This window comes from Mobula birostris, chromosome 2, assembly GCF_030028105.1.
Source record: "Mobula birostris isolate sMobBir1 chromosome 2, sMobBir1.hap1, whole genome shotgun sequence".
Classification (NCBI taxonomy): Eukaryota; Metazoa; Chordata; class Chondrichthyes; order Myliobatiformes; family Myliobatidae; genus Mobula; species Mobula birostris.
The window spans coordinates 198,149,884-198,166,513 of record NC_092371.1 but is presented as its reverse complement, the minus strand read 5'-3'; the positions used below and the strand labels follow the sequence as shown (position 1 = coordinate 198,166,513).

At 37.2% G+C, this 16,630-nt stretch overlaps 1 protein-coding gene across 2 annotated transcripts in view; it reads left to right on the top strand.

The window, feature by feature from the left end:
- Positions 1-16,630, top strand: part of LOC140193996 (structural maintenance of chromosomes protein 6-like) — a 76,294-nt gene that overhangs the window by 39,420 nt on the left and 20,244 nt on the right. For both annotated transcript variants that reach the window (XR_011885019.1, XM_072251284.1), the window contains exons 8-17: positions 564-665; positions 1,859-1,978; positions 3,492-3,590; positions 4,129-4,275; positions 4,935-5,023; positions 6,358-6,522; positions 8,437-8,615; positions 11,852-12,053; positions 12,592-12,706; positions 16,212-16,372. Coding sequence is in view for 1 of the 2 variants with exons in the window: in XM_072251284.1 (XP_072107385.1) it covers positions 564-665; positions 1,859-1,978; positions 3,492-3,590; positions 4,129-4,275; positions 4,935-5,023; positions 6,358-6,522; positions 8,437-8,615; positions 11,852-12,053; positions 12,592-12,706; positions 16,212-16,372 (1,379 nt within the window). In the remaining variant the exon portion in view is untranslated. The remainder of the gene's footprint in view (positions 1-563; positions 666-1,858; positions 1,979-3,491; positions 3,591-4,128; positions 4,276-4,934; positions 5,024-6,357; positions 6,523-8,436; positions 8,616-11,851; positions 12,054-12,591; positions 12,707-16,211; positions 16,373-16,630) is intronic.

Sequence of the window (16,630 nt, the reverse complement as noted above, 5' to 3'; positions counted from 1 at the left end):
ATTGTGGCACTCCACCCTCGCCATTCCCTATATCCTTTGCTCCCACTGGATTTACAAACTTCCTGTATGTTCCACATTGACAGATATAGTACTGTTCAAAAATCATAGGCACCTAATTTGTATATATGTGCCTAAAGCTTTTGTACAGTACTGTATCTAAAAATGAAGTGTCTAGATCTTGTGAGGGTGGGGAATTAGAAGTCTCAAGAATAAAATAAAATTTAAGGGAATTAAGAGCAATTAAGAGTGTGGTTGGAATCTGGATTGCACTGTCTCAGTTCAGGAATTGTTGCTGTAAGTGTTATACCTTGACCTTCAAATCAAAGCTTTGACTAAATATTGTAGGGTTTTACACAAACAGATTTACTTACACTTGGGAAGGTCAGTTATTAATATACAGTATATTAAAAATATTGGTGATTCTTTTAACTTCAAGACATTGCCTTTTTAGACATATTTAGATATGTCCTTGAAAGCATGTTATGCATAAAGTTTGTTCCTTCAGTGTTCATTCAAAACAATTTTTTTAATATAAATAAACTCAACTGTATTTGTGTTTAAAGTTTTTCATGAAAGCCACTCAGTTGGAGCAGATGAGAGACGATTATTCCTACATCATGAAAAAAAAGGCAGTAACAAATGAGAAAATTGAAAAGCAGGATGAGGTAAGTAAAAGTGTCCAACTTTGTTTCACTTTTGTGCTTTTAAGTGCAGTGCATTTCACTGTGGATCTTAATAATTCTTGTGATTCTTGGATTAAATAAATGATCATAAACATGGACGTAGCACAACTGCCTGAGATATCAAGCATCCAGCTACTCAAATCCTATTTTTCTCTTATCTCCATCAACTCGTTATTTTCACCCACTCCCCACTCCCCAATCCTGCTACTGTTTCCCATGCCTCTCACCAATGCCAGGGGCAATTTACAATTGCCAGTTAACTTGCCAGCACCTACAGAAGATCCACAGGAAGAGCATGCAGATTCTGCATGGATAGACAGTACCAAAGGTTAGGAGTGAACCAGAGTCTTTGGAGCAACAGATCTAACTGCTGTGCCATTCTGCTGCTTAATGACTAAATGATGGTCTGAAATTAAAAAAAAGTATTGTTCTCATGTTCTTTCCCGTTTCCAATTTTACTGGTTCATATTTTGTTTCCATTTTCTGTTTCCTTAACTTCCGATTGCTCATGAATTATAAAAGGTTTCCTGAAAATATAGAAATATCCCCATGGGCTGCACTTTTATGTTGTTTTCTACCATAACTTTAGAAAGGCTGAATGACATTGTCCCGTTAATAACTCTACACCTTAGGGCTAGTTGGTAGATACTTGGAAGCTGAGAAGTGAATTACTTTCTGGGTTGATCATTTCTGAATCCATGTCAAAATATTATTTTAAGTTATGGTTTCACAGCTGCTGATGCCTCTGTTAAATTATTTCAAATATTTCTCCTAGAAATAAAAATGAACATTGTAATCTAACATTGCTTCTCTTTAGCTCAATCTGTTTTGGTTTCCATATTTCATTTCTAACAAAATAACATAAAATATATTAGAGCATGTTGCACCAGCCAAGACTTGAGTTCGAAATGAAGTTAGATTCACTATACATTTTTGTGTATGCTATTCAAGATCACACCTTGACATCTCACCATTCCATTGCCTTGGATACTACTTCACTCTATTGTTATTCATACATGCAATAATATCATATAAAAGCCATAATTTATGTTTCACCTGAATTTTGTAATTATGGTGTAGAATATGGTGGACTAGAAATGTACCAAGAATGTTTGTGCCTCAGTAAGTAGCTTCTTCAACTTATATTTTGTATGATTTCAATCTTCATTATAAAGAACCTATCGGAGTTAAAGGATCAAGTTAAAGAAAAGGAAGACCGTTATAAAAGCCTTTCTTCATTGAATGAATTGTTGGAGAAACTGGAGCAACTTAAGAATCAGATGGCATGGGCTTTGGTGAGCATTTCAGTAGCATTTTGTTCTACAAATAAAATTCATTGTAAGTTCCAAAGTGAGTAAATAGCAGTGATCAAAAAACGTGTAAACAGATGGCAGGTGATGATGTTCCTGGACAAGAAAATAAATTTTTCTCTCCCATTCCCCCTGCTTAACATCATGCTTCCAAACAGTCATCAGCTGTTTTTGCTGAGGTCATGCAATAAATGTGTAATTGATATCAAACATGAAATTCTTACAAAAAGCTGTTTATTATTATTATTATTATATTTACTAAGGCACAGTGAAAAACATGTCTTGCATACTATTCATAGGGATCAATTCATTGCAGTGCTTTGAAGTGCAAATTAAATTAAAGTGCAGAATAAAGTATTACAGTTACAGAGAGTGTAGTGCAGGCAGACAATAAGCTGCAAGTTCATAAGGAGGTACAAGGTCAAGAGTTCATTTTATTGTACTAGGAAACTGCTCAATAGTCTTAACAGCGAGATCGAAGAGGTCTGTACACCTGGTGGTACATTCTTTCAGACTTCTGTCTCTTCTGCCCAGTGAGAAAGGGAAAACAAGAGGCTTTTTGGGTTGGATGGTGTTTTTGCTTTTGCTGGCTGCTTTACTGAAGGAGCGAGGTTGATTCCTGACCCGTATACATGTTGAACTGTGTATACAATTCTGCAGTTGCTTGCAGTCACAGGGAGAATAGTTGCCATACCCGTCCAGTGATACAGATAGGATGCTTATGGTGCATCAACAAAGATTGGTGAGACTCAAAATAGACATACCAAGTTTCTGGTAGGTGACATTATTCAGACACTTAATTATCCCATTCCTTATCAGTGTTTAGTGGCTCTATCATAGCATATCATATGCAGAGATTAAAAGCAACTAGTGCCTGTGTACCAAATATGTTTTGAAGAGCTTCCATCTAAAACATAAGATGAGTGGAAATATTTAGGAGGGAAGTTTAGAACATTGCTGGCTCTAAAAAGTAAATAGATCACTATGGTAATACAATGGCTTAAGTACAGTGCATTTACATAAACCTCGTGAAAAAAATGTGTTTCCTGTCTGTAAGGAGCAATGATTTTTTTTTTAATTCAGTAAACTGCTCAGGGGCGGTAGTTGCAGTGGGTTGTGCAGTATGAGGAGAAATGGAATTAACTTTTCTGGTGTAATCTATACATCAGCTCTTCATCAGATTCCAGCATCTGCAGTTTCATGTGTCTGCATCACTATTAAATACTTCTCTTGGGTAATATGTGAAAGATCCTTGAATTACAAAATACTTTATTTAAAAAATGCTGGAAGTTATGGTGTTAGGACTGTCCAATTATTTCAATGCAAAATCTTGTATTAAGTGTGTGAAAGAAATTGTCCTTAATTGGGGTGAAGGCTTTGTGGTTATATCCTAGTGACTATATAGTTCACAGTGAAAAATGTGATCTGTGGAATTTAATTAAAGAGTGATACTGTACTGGGAAAATGTGTTACATTTTTCAAAATTTTGTATTGCAAGGTCATTGAGGTTGAAAAGCAAATGCAGCCAGTAAAAGATCGTATTAAAACTGAAGGAAATCGTACAGTCAAATTTGATCAGAAAATAGAAGAATGGCAGGTTGGTATTTTGATTCTACCCTTGGCCTTTCTATGATGATAATTAAATTTTGATAAATTTTAACAGAACTATCCGGGGTGTTTTAATGTTGAGTAACAGAAGAGAGTTGGATTTGGAGTAGGCGAGAGGAGGGGAGCTGGAAGCCAGGAACAGATGGGCAGTGATTTGGCCAGCACTGCCAGCCCACCAACTGGAGAGTGTCGTGTTTAAGGGTCGAAACACTCTGTGAAGGTTGGGAACCACCTGATGACATCTGCTCCTGGCTGAAGGCGATGGTTACCTTATAAGGTAACTGGAGAATGCACCCCAACAGGTGTATATAACAAGACAAGACAAGCTGTAATTTGTAATGTAGTGCTTAAACATGTGGTTGGATTAGTTTCAGTAAAAAATTTTAAAAGGACTCGTTTAATTCTTCAAGGCTTACTAGGCTTTGGCAAATAATACATTTTTGCAAGGTGATTTCTGAAATAATGAAATTTTTGACTATTATATAACTGAGATAGAAATTTGAATCTCTGGCTTTATTTTTCTATAGGTCAAAGTCAATGAGGCTGAGGAAAATTTTAAGGCAGTTCAGAATCAATTACAGAGAATTACAGATGAAGCACAAATATTACGTCCACTATGTGCAAATTTAAAAGAAGACGTACAAGGAAAAAATAAAGCATGCAAAGAGTCTGAGGTTAATAAATATTATCTGCAGTTACTGTAAAGAGTACAAATATTGGATAAAAGAGTACATTAGGAAATATGCGAGCATTTTTCTGTTGAATACCACAGCCCTCTCTTTGTTTTTTCATCTTGGTCTTAAATGTTAAGCAACAAGGATGGGTGGAGAAACTGAGCTCACTTACTTTTTTGTTTATTGATGTACGGTGTGGAATAGGCCGTTTGAGCAATGCCACCCAACAATTCCCCAATTTAATCTGAGCCTCGTCACAGGACAATTTACAAGGACCAACAACCTACCAACTGGAGCATCCCTGGACTGTGGGAGGAAACTGGAGCACTCGGAGGAAATCCATACATTCACAGGGAGAACGTGTAGACTCCTTACAAGCAACGGCAGGAATTGAACCTGTTTCACCTGTACTGTAGAGCGTGGTGCTAACCTCTACACTGCCTTGCTGCCCCATAGTGTAATCTTGAAGAGGCTGTAGCTACATGAAACAAGTGATTGTTGAAATGTCTTGATGTATTCAGGGCTAAAAATGTGCAAAACAATACAAAAGAGATTTCAGTTCAGTGTTTCTGCCCTCACCAAAGAAAAATATAATCTTAATTTGCATATTTGCAGTGATACTTTACAAAGCCAAGTTTACTTGTATGTTTTTATTACAGGCAACATTCCACCGCTGCAGAACACAGTTGAAACAACTTGAAAAAGACCATGACCAGTTACAAAAGCGTATTAAAGAACTGCGAAATAGGTTAGACCATTACCTCTATGATCTAGCAAGTATTATTAACTAGATTCACCATACATGTATCATATAGCAGTTATTTTATAGTCAAAAATTGTTCCTTTTACTTTTTGAGTTCCTTTTGATGCTAAACTGAACCTCTGCCCTTGTAGTTCCTCCATCTTCAAGATAAAGCATGTCATGCTAAATAAACAGAAATTAACAATGGAGAATGCTGAAACCATTCAAGAAGTGGAGTCGTTTTATTTTCTCTGTACTTAAATGCAGCCTGAAGTGTCTTACCAACATTTCTATAAAACAAAAAAAGATTAAAGACAAGAAAATCTGCAGATGCTGGAAATCCAAGCAACACACACAAAATGCTGGAGGAACTCAGCAGGCCAGGCAGCATCTATGGAAAAGAGTACAGTCAACGTTTGGGGCCGAGACCCTTCATCAAAAAGATTAAAGTATGTGCATCAAAGTATAGAGTGAAATGTGTCATGTGCATCAACAACTAATACAGTCCGGGGATTTGCTGGTGGCAGCCTGCAAGTATCGCCATGCTTCTGGCTCCAACATAGCACACCCACACCTTACGAGGGAAGGAACTGGAACACCCAGAGGAAACCCATGTGGTCACGGGGAGAATATGCAAACTCCTTGCAGACAATGGCAGGAGTTGATCTGGGATCGCTGGCTTTGTGAAGCACTATGCTACCATGCTGCGAAAAGTATATATTTTTATGATTTTGCTTATCTTCATTTGTCCGGTTTTTGGGTAGTTGAAATCTTTAATCATGCCTTTGACCACTAAACCTTAGTATTCTAGTACATTTGCTGATGTCCATCAGCAAATTACTGCAAATATTGAAAAGCTATTTTGAAAGCTGAGCATGTTTGAATTCTCTACATGTGTAAGATCATCTGGGATGGGTGGAGGAAGGGAATGAAGTTGGTATTGTGGATTGATGACCTTGAGTCACAACAGAGCTGTGACTTTTGCATGACCTCATCCAATTTACTTATGAAATGTTCTGAAACTGTCTGCTGAAACACCTCTAATGTTTAGAAGAAGGGTCTCAGCCAGGAACATTGACAGTTTATTCATTTCCGTAGATGCCGCCTGACCCTCTAAGATCCTCTAACATTTTGTTTATGTTACTTTGGATTTCCAGCATCTGCAGATTTTCTCATATTTATGTTCTCTAAAATGATTTGGGATTGTTTATTTTGTTGGGAATGATGAAAGTAAAAATAACTTAAAATTGTGTGTAAAGAATTGGTATTTAACATAAAACAGTCGTTTAATGATAATTCTTTCTCTCCCATTCTGAACGTGAACTTTAAATTCAAAATAGTATGAACCAAAGCTCTGAAGCTGATTTGAAAAAGCGTCAAGGACGAATTAGCAGTCTGCAAGAACAATTGAAATCTCTGGAGGCTGGAGAGACTAGTACTTTACAGCAGTTGGAGCAGTTTCAGCACGCAATCAACAAGTCCAAAGATGAACATTATAAGCTTCGGTTGGTAACTTTATTGATAAGTCCCATATGTAGATGGCAACCTATAGAAGGCTCTTTTACCGTCATCACTCATGATAAAATGATTATTTGTTTGTTACCTAGTAGCTTTTTGTATTAGAGGAAGGTATTTTCTGTGACCTTCAGTAATTTTGAAAAGGGAATTGGAATAATCTAAGTATTATGCTATGACCAGGTCAAGCACACACAATTTTTTTCAAAAATGTTGCTTCCTTGGAATTTTTGTTTGTTTATGATAGACTGCTTGAAGCTGAATACAAATATAATTCCAGACTATCTGCATCACATAGGAATTTGGAGAAACAAGAAATTAACTTTTATTGAATATAATATGTTAAATTGCATAACGGTGCTGACACTTTGCAATAGTTAATCTAAGCTAAAATTGTTTTATTGATGATTTTCGTTTGTATTCAGTGTCTGTGGCTTCTTGCTCAAATGTGCAACACTAATCAGTCAGCATTGATGGATTCCAGTTGCCCTGATACCGTTTCTCCAATGTCTTGAGGGAACTTTTCACCAGACTCATCACTAACAGTGCCAAGATTTGCAGTGAAGAAGTCTAAATGGGAATGCAGATAATGAATCTTTAGCAACGTGTTGCAGTTCATGGTTTTGTATGCTTGAAGCATGTTGTCAACCAGCTGCATTTAGTTTAGCGCTTTAGTTGCCAAGAAAATTTTCAACAACATCCTTGAAGGCTTCCTATGCAGTTTTCTTTGATCCCACTAGAAGTTTTTCGAATTGTCTTTCATTGATGACCTCTTTGATTTGTGGACCAACAAAAATGCCTTCCTTAATCTTGATATCAGTTATTCTGGGAAACATCTGTCTCAAATATTGGAAACCTGTCCTGCCATACAGCATCCGCCCTGCCTAAGGATGCTCAGGCATGCCTGGGCAAGGTAGAAAACTTTTCAGCTTACGTTTTGGGCAACATTTTAATGGACTTAAATTATGGATTGAAATAACAAATATAGGCAGATTTTTTTAAATGGTGCATAATAGGAAAATTTCATGGTTTTCATGATAAGCAGCTTAAAATCCGTAAGATACAGCCAAGAGTATTCAGGAAGCAAAATCTTTTTTGTCCAGTATTTAGGGCTGAATTTGTCAAGTTATGATGAAGTAAACATCCCTTAATATTTTCCACTCTTATTACCGTGCATTGCTTTCAGCAAGCGGTGGTCCGTCAGCCATTGTGAATATTTCATCAATAAGTTATTATAATATTATAATAAACTCAGCGGTCTTATATACAAAATAACATAGCAAGTATCGTAATATATGAAAATAAATGGTGCAAATATTTGGCCCATCCTGTCACATTATCATCTTTTCTCATAAACTTTCCAAAGTCACTATTGTCACCTGTGCTGCTGGTTACCTCTTTACTACACTGATACATTTCTGTGAGGCTGGGAAATCTAGACATTGATCATGTACAAACCTGTTCTTGCTACGGTGTGGTGGCCTCATGTCAGTCAAAGGAAAAAATCTACTGACAGGAATATGGAAAGTAGGTCTATTTATTTAACTCAATTTAGTTATTTTTCAATTTTTAATGTTTCAAGGTGTTTGTGAATTTTTAAATGTCAAATACATTTGCAGGCAATTATTTTAAACAGTCTGCAGCAGGACCTCAGCATTTGTCAAAGCCACTGCACCCTAAGACCCCATGCTATCTGGACAGTGCCGATGAGCTGGAAGTCAGCCTTCTAGTGAAAATCACACTAGCTGAAGGTTGGCCTAGGGACGGACAGTTGGCCATCTGAAGTCCAGCAGAAAATCTCTCATTTATATAATATTATCTAAAATTGATTTGCCTTCACCCTGTACTATCTTACATAGCAATTTCAACTTGCCCACATTGTGAACATAGTTGTATATCCCTAGACGAGAAGAACAGGATGCAAAAAATTCTGTCGAATCCAGAAAGAAGCAGCTGAACAATCTGAAAGCCAGCAGAACAAACCAGTTAAAAAGGTTTGGAGAGAACATGCCAAACTTGCTTGAAGCAATCGAAGAAGCCTATAAACAGGGTCGTTTCAGGAAGAAACCAGTTGGCCCTTTAGGTAGGTGTCAAATCTTTCGTTTTGCTCTAATTAACGACAGAATATGGGTAAGTGTTTTTTTCATTTGATGCTTTGTGTGTAATATGTATTGTCTGACACATTAAGATGTAGCCTTATCTTTGTTAAGTTTGTAAGATGTTTGAAATCCCATTTTGCAACATTGGTTAGGTTTTTAAAGTTGTTAGCCACTTGGCTCTGAGACACAGTGCTGGAATGTTCTGACTTTGGTGGTGGCGGGGGAGACATTAAAACTAAGAAACTCAAGTTTGACCACAATCTGATTCGGTGCCTGATTGGATTGATTTCACATTCAAAATGCAATTATCAATTTTAACTGCTGACTTTTGGCATTTAAAAATCATTGTTTCTGTCACTATTAATCTTTTCAAGGACAAACAACCAAGATTTATTTACTTAGTTAAATTTAATGTCTGTTTTCACTTTATTTAAGTTTGCTGACTATCATTGACCAAATCAAGGTGTGACGCATCAGCATAGAGAAGAGGGGTTGAAAATCTGGCTGAGTAGTGCCATCGCAACATGGATTATGATAATAAATTTACATTAAACTTTGTTATAATATCTATTACATAGAACAGTACTGCACATAGCCCAGAATGTTGTGCCAAACCAGCTTAAAAATCAAATTAAAAACACACAAAACACTAATCCCTCCTACCTACACCATGTTCTATATCCCTCCATCTTCCATCCATGTGTATATTCAAATATCTCTTTAAAGCTAATGTATTTGCCTGTACCACCATACGAAGCAGTGCATTCCAGGCATCTGCGACTCTGAGTAAAAAGACTTATCCATTACACCCCCTTTGAACCTACCCCTCTCACCTTCAGTGCATGCCCTCTGGCATTATACATGTCAACCCTGCAAAACAGATACTCTATGGCCACTCTAATGATGTCTCTCATAATCTTGTAAACCTCTATCAGATCTCTTATTTTTCCGTCCCTGCTGGTCCTTCTGACAGGAACGTACCTTTCCTGTGCTCTGTACAGTTAGTTTAGGATAAAGGAACCAAAAACTAGATCTATAGTTTGCCACATTATTACTTTAATATTTCCAAATTGGTTTTTTAACCCCGTCAAAAGCCTGATGAATTTTGTTAGAAGAATGTAAGAGGCTAATGACATTGGGTCAGGTGGTGGAATGAATTCAAATAAGTGACTAGAAAGTTTTGGTTCTTTCTACAGGCTGAGAGAAAGTTGTTCATTGAATAATTACGTTAACTGATGCAACTTTGAGACTGCATCCTGAGGATCAAATACAGAAATAGGAAACATACTAACAAGATCACTTTCCACTGGAAGTTGTGTGCAGGAGTAATGAAAGAATTTACTTTTTCATGTCTTGCATTTAAGTGCTGGTAGGGTGATTGGGATCAGGATTCGGTTACAAATATGCCATCAGGAAACTGGAGGTAAAGGAGAATAGGAATATTAGATAGCAGCATTATGCTAAGCATTGTGGCAGATATGGTGAAGAACTATCAGTTGAATTGTAAAGGATTGGTGAAGATAAATATGAGAATAAAGAACTATACCATTCTTGGTGTGGCACTTTCAGAGCCTAAGTCATATATATATTGGAAGCTTTCTATAGGCATCCATTAGTCTCGTGAGACCATGGATTTGCGCCTTGGAAGGTTTCCAGGGCGCAGGCCTGGGCAAGATTGTATAGAAGACCAGCAGTTGCCTATGCTGCAAGTCTCCCCTCCACGCCACCGATGTTGTCGGAGGAAAGGGCATTAGGACCCATACAGCTTGGCACCGGTGTCATCGCAGAGCAACGTGTGGTTAAGTGCCTCGCTCAAGGACACACGCTGCCTCAGCCAAGGCTCGAATTAGCGACCTTCAAATCACTAAACGAACACCTTAACCACTTGGCCACGCACCAATGCGCATGGAAGCTTAGAACACATAAAGGTATTGCAGAGCATCAGAGAAAACGTCATTAATGGTGCCTTTGTAATACTCATCAAATTTAGTGTATTGTTGCAAGATTCAGATGTGGGACCAATCCATATGTAGTTGGACTAGTGCAAAGAATGTTGCTTTAATCACACAAAATATGCATAGATAGGTATGTAGTGTTATGGGAATACATTTTTTGGAAAAAATAAATAGAATCCAAAGAAAAGGTGATCAAAATGAAAACGTCTTCAGCGGGGAGAAGAATTTGGTGTGGGATGGCACTAGTTGAATTTCCATTTAAGGAAGAAGCAGGGGTACTTCAACTCTTCTAGAGAACGATGAGAGGGGTAGCAACAACAGAAAGTTTAGGCATCAGTGGTGTAAAGGAAACTGGTATTCAAACACACTAATATAGATAGGCAGAACTGAACAAATAAAGCAAGTTCTGTGGACTCAGAATAACCTGTTCCAGACCAAATTACAAATGTCTTTAATGTTTTTAATCATAACATTAACTGTTAAACTTTCTTTATTTGTTTCTCTGGTATTAATTACATCACTTAACTACAGCATAACAATATACAAGGGCATGTTTGACTGGGTGGTACATATTAAGCTGCACAGACAATAAAAGTTGGCTTGTACTGTACAAAAATGCACAACCAGTCATTTAGACTGCATTTGGAAACAAAATTTGAAATACAACTTCACAATACAAAGTTGGAAATTAGAAGCAGTACCTTAATCTGTTTATAACTTACTGGTCAGTTAATACACTAAGTGCATATGACGCAGATCTCTACTATAGTTTTGATATTAAATTTATTTGTTCTTGAAAGCATTGATTTATTGACTTGTTTATTGCTGCAAGCACTAACATCTCTGATACATTGTCCAAGTGTTTATTTAAGTCGATTAGCCACCTATTTTCATGTACTGATTGCAGTCTGATCCTTACATACACTCTTAAAGCAGGTTAGATTTCACTAACCAAAGATAGTGAATTATACTAATGTCTACTGTCTCTTTTGAAAGCAAATACAAAGATTGACTATGAGTTGTTGTACAGCTTGGAGGAAGGAAGTCTAACCACAGAAGTTAACTCCCATAAGATTTTTTGTGTATGTAATTGAAACTTACCAAGTTTTTTTTCTATTTATTAGGTAGTGTAGTATTGTTAATCAAATTTTTTTTGCAGCAGGTATCAGTGTATTTTGGATTGACTTTTTCAATGTTTTGGGATTAACCAATTAATTTAACAATGTTGATCATTGATCGCTATATAAATGAATTTTGTTTATTAGGTACTTGTCTCAGACTGAAATATCCTGAATTGGCTTTGGCAGTTGAAAGTTGTTTAAGAGGACTACTGCTTTCATTTTGCTGTGATAATTACAAAGATGAGCAGGTACTGCAGACTTTGATGTCACGATACTTCAATGCAGGAAGACGTCCCCAAATCAATGTGTGCGAGTTTTCAAATCAAGTATACAATATAAAAGATAGGTATGTTTTCAATACTCGATCTCTTGTGGGAACTTGTCATACAAAATGTTGTTAGGGTATGCATTGGATAAACCGAATGTGTATAGTAAGTGATCAATACACTTAAATGCACTCTGTGCATTTGTATATTTTAACAGAAAAGAAGCATTATTCTGGTCTCAGTGTTATTTTCGTACATTGCAGTGTTTGCCATGAGGCTTATTTGAGCCTCTGGTTTTAAAAAGAAGTTCAGTCTGCTGGGAGACAAGATAAACATTTCTGAATTACTCAGATGTACGACATCAATTAAGTTTCTGCTTCCATAGAAAGCCTGTTCTGTTATTAATAGTGCAGCTCTGATGATGTGGAAAAGTTGAAATGACTGCAGCTGGTCTGTATTTGACTTTTGTGAATGTGTTTTATAAAAATCATAATTGTATTGTTCTATTAGAGGAGGATTTTGCACTGATAATGCCAGGTACCACTATCTTCTTTAATTTAAAATGCTTTATTAGGAAACTTTATTAAATTTTGAATATACAATATTTCTTCATTGAAGAGCTGCTCGTCATCCAGAGTTCCCCACGGTTCTTGATGCCTTGGAAATAGATAATCCAGTGGTGACCAACTGTTTGATTGACCTGAGAAATATTGAAAAAGTCCTGTTGATCAGTGTAAGTCCATCTTTTGTAATTTCTCTTGCAGAATTACAGTTGTTGATCTGGTGTCTTAAAAGTTGAAAGCTTTTGAGTATCAGACTACATAAATATAGAAGATGGATAAAATGCAATATTTACGTTTTGCACATTTTAAACCTTATATACAAAAGACTGCATATTGTGTATTAGCATTATTTTAATTCTAATGCTGAAATTTGTAGATTGAGCAGTGTGGAATATAAAGAATGCGCTCAATCAAAAGTTTGACTTTTTTCACAAAGGTTTATTTGCAGACCTCTTCTGTGATAGGTTGGTGGTTTGATAGATTGTTTAGTACCCTTCATTTGTGGTTAGACCAATTATATACTTGGTACTGGAAATTAGCACAATCATTAGTCTATATTCACAAACTATTTGACCAGTTTTCAGTGCATTTAGGCTTTAAGAAAGTACCTTGTAATTAAATAGGTAATACACAGTTTCATCAGTAAAACCACTCCTGGTTTCATTTGGTTGTATTGCTAGGTTTATAGGCTGACTGACTATGTTTAATCTGGGGTGTACGGAACTGTTCATCCCTAGCGTACTGTTGCATCCAGCCCAGACACAAGTGACAGGGAGTCTTTAAACAATATATGGTTTAAGGTTACTAATTCATAAAGATTTAAGATTCCTAAATGCCCCATTCCTGAAATGTCCTAGTAGCCTTTAAGAGGAGATGAGGCCAAGGGTGGGAGGTCTTTGTTATAGTTTTTGAATATCTGATTCAAAAGATTAAAATTTTTGCAAAATAAACATAGTGAAACAAAAAAAATCTGCTTTAGAAGGGCATTTAGTTTTTTTTTCCTAATCCTGGAGTCTGAATTCCCATACACGTGATTGTGACTCTGATCTTATGCCAAGTCTTACTGATGCAGAGAAGAGTATTCTACACGTAATGCTGAAGAATCCCTGCATGCCCAGATTTGCAATTTGTCTTCCAGTGATGGAGTAGTTGGCCAAGTTAACCTTCATGTACCAATTAAGCAAATTTTAGACTTGGGTATAGGTCCATGTAGATTTACCCATGATCCAAATAAATGATTCATCTTGGCTTCCTTCTGAGATCCCTGGTATCCATGACGCCAATCTTGACAGCCAATTCAGTTCACTTCTTCTGATTTTAAGAAATGATGGAGAGCACTAAATATCAGAAAGTCTCTGGTGTAGACAGCACTACTATTACAGTTGTCATAGATACAGGTGGAAACATGCCCTTTGGTCCAGCTCGTCCGTGCTGTCCAATATGTCTATCTAGACTCGTACCACTTGCCTACATTTGGTTTTCTAAATCTTTCCTATTGATTTACCTGTCCAAATATCTTTTAAATGTTGTTTCTTTACCTGTATCAACTATTTTCTTTGGAAGCTTGTTCCATAGATGCATCACCCTCTGTGAAGAAGTTGCTACTCAGGTCCTTTTTTAAATCTGTCCCTTCTCCCCTTCTCACTTTAAACTTATGCCCTCTAGTTTTGGATGGTTTTTCCCTTGGAAAAAGACTGCATTCATCTTATTAATGCCCCTCATGATTTTATAGACCTCGTTAAGGTCACCTTTCAGTCTCTAGTGTCACAAAGAATAAAGTTGTAGCCTCGTCAACTTCTCTCAGTAAGCACAGGCCCCATATCCTGGCAACATTCTCATAAATTTTGTGCACGTCTTTCTATAACATGCTGACCAGGACTGTCCAACATTGCCAATATTTTGTGCAACTAACAACATAAGATTTACAACTCTTGTACTCAATGCCCTTTCTGATACAGTCCAACATGCCAAGCCCTTCCCCATGACCCTGTACACCTATGTTACAACCAGTGATTTTGATCAATTTAACTGAGAATTTTTATTGTGAATCACATGCTCCTTTTTTTTCACAGTAGAGGCCAAAAAAAAGGACACTTGAAAAGCATGAAAACTACAAATTCAAAAAATGAAATAGACAGTAGGTGCAGGAGTAGGCCATTCGACCCTTTGAGCCAGCACCACCATTCGCTGTGATCGTGGCTGATCATCCACAGTCAGTATCCAGTTCCTGCTTTATCCCCATAACCTTTGATTCCGCTATCTTTAAGAGCTCTATCCATCTCTTTCTTGAAAACATCCAGAGACTTGGCCTCCACTGCCTTCTGGGGCAGAGCATTCCACATATCCACCACTCTCTCTCTCTCATCTGTTCAAAAGTATTCATCCCCCTTTACTCAGTACTTAGTTGAACCACTTCTCTGTACTGGCATGGAACGGTGGGCTGATTTCTTTTTCATTCTCACTTGCTGTAGGAACGAATATGTGCAAGGTATAACCAGTAAGATTAATTTTGCTTTTTCTTTGACTAGTTATTCTCTTATCAATGGTGCTGAGTTGCAGTCTTTGTCGAGGTCATGGCTCAGACTAGTTTTTTAATTGTTCATTTCTCCGGATAGGCTTGAGAACAGAGGGGGAGTTGGGGGTCATGATAGGGTTAAAGACATGGATGTGAGGAATTGGTCAGGCTGGTTTCAGCCTCTGCTCTGCACTCGTGAGGCATGATGCTGTAGGTCTGCAAAACGGTGAAGCCAGTTGTTTGAGGTCCCGGTCACTGGCGAGTCCAGAGTTCAAGGTCCTCGTTCACAGTCATTGGTAGTCCTGGGATTGATACCAAAGATTGAAGCCCAAAGGTCAATCAGAAGTTGAGGCCTAATAATTTGAGTCCCGAGTCTGCGAGTCTTCTGGGGAAGTCAAAGGCTAAATGCAAATCTGCGAGTACACTAGAGGCTGAAGATAGTTTTTCTTTCCAGTCCTGATGAAGGTCTTGGCCTGAAACTTCGACTGTCTACTCTTTTCCATGGATGCTGCCTGGCCTGTTGAGTTCCTTCAGCATTTTGTGTGTATTGCTGAAAACAGCCTGCCCTGGTGTTAGAAGACTTTGTATGTGCATGGATGGGAGGAAGGAATGGGACTTGTTATTATCTCGTTGGTTGTTGTGTTCTGTGCTATTCTACTGAGCACTGTGGGTGAGCTATGTTGGCGCCAGAACGTTTGGTGTTATTTTCAGGTTGCCCTAAGCACATCCTTAGGTTGTGTTGGTTATTAACACAAACAACGCATTTTACAGTATGTTTCACTGCACATGTAATAAATGAATCTGAAATTAAGTGATACGTTAAAAGTACTAAATAAAATGAGTTTTTTTAAAACTAAAGCTAGTATACTTCTGAATCTGTATTCTGACTACATACCTTAATTTTATTATCTAATGAAGGCCAATTTCATCGCAAACTGGTTTGCTAGCTTGCTCCTGCAATTGCATTATGCACAGAAAATTTACCCAGAAAACTAATATTAAAGATATTTTCCTTCATATGAGTGGTATGCACAAATAATTTTATTGAAAACTGTTTATTTCAGAATCGAACACAACTTGTACATTGATTTTCATAGTAAGCCAATTCTTGTGAATCAAAGGAACTTAAGTGTCTGCAATTTCATTTTTTTTGTTTCTAGAGCAACAGCAGAGCTCGTGAAGTTATGCAGCAGCAAAGGGCGCCCTTAAACTGCAAAGAAGCCTTCACTGCTGTAGGTGACCAGGTTTTTACCAATCGTTATTACTCTTCTGAAATGGACAGAGCGAGATACTTGGGTGATGATGTGGAAGCAGAGATCAGGTTTGTAAATATCTAATATTTTGGTATTCTAACCCATGGAAGAATAGTAGCCTATAGCAATAGGCCAAAAATGCCATTCTGTCAACTGTTTCAGCTTTCCATTGCTTTTCTAACTCAGTATATATTCATTTATCATTCAGAATAAAGCACCAACCTTTGAAAGCATCAGGCACCGTGTTATTTAAAAAAAGATTACTTTAATGGATTATTTTTGGATGAGTGAAAAGCTTGCATGAGTGATTTAGCTGAACACCTTAC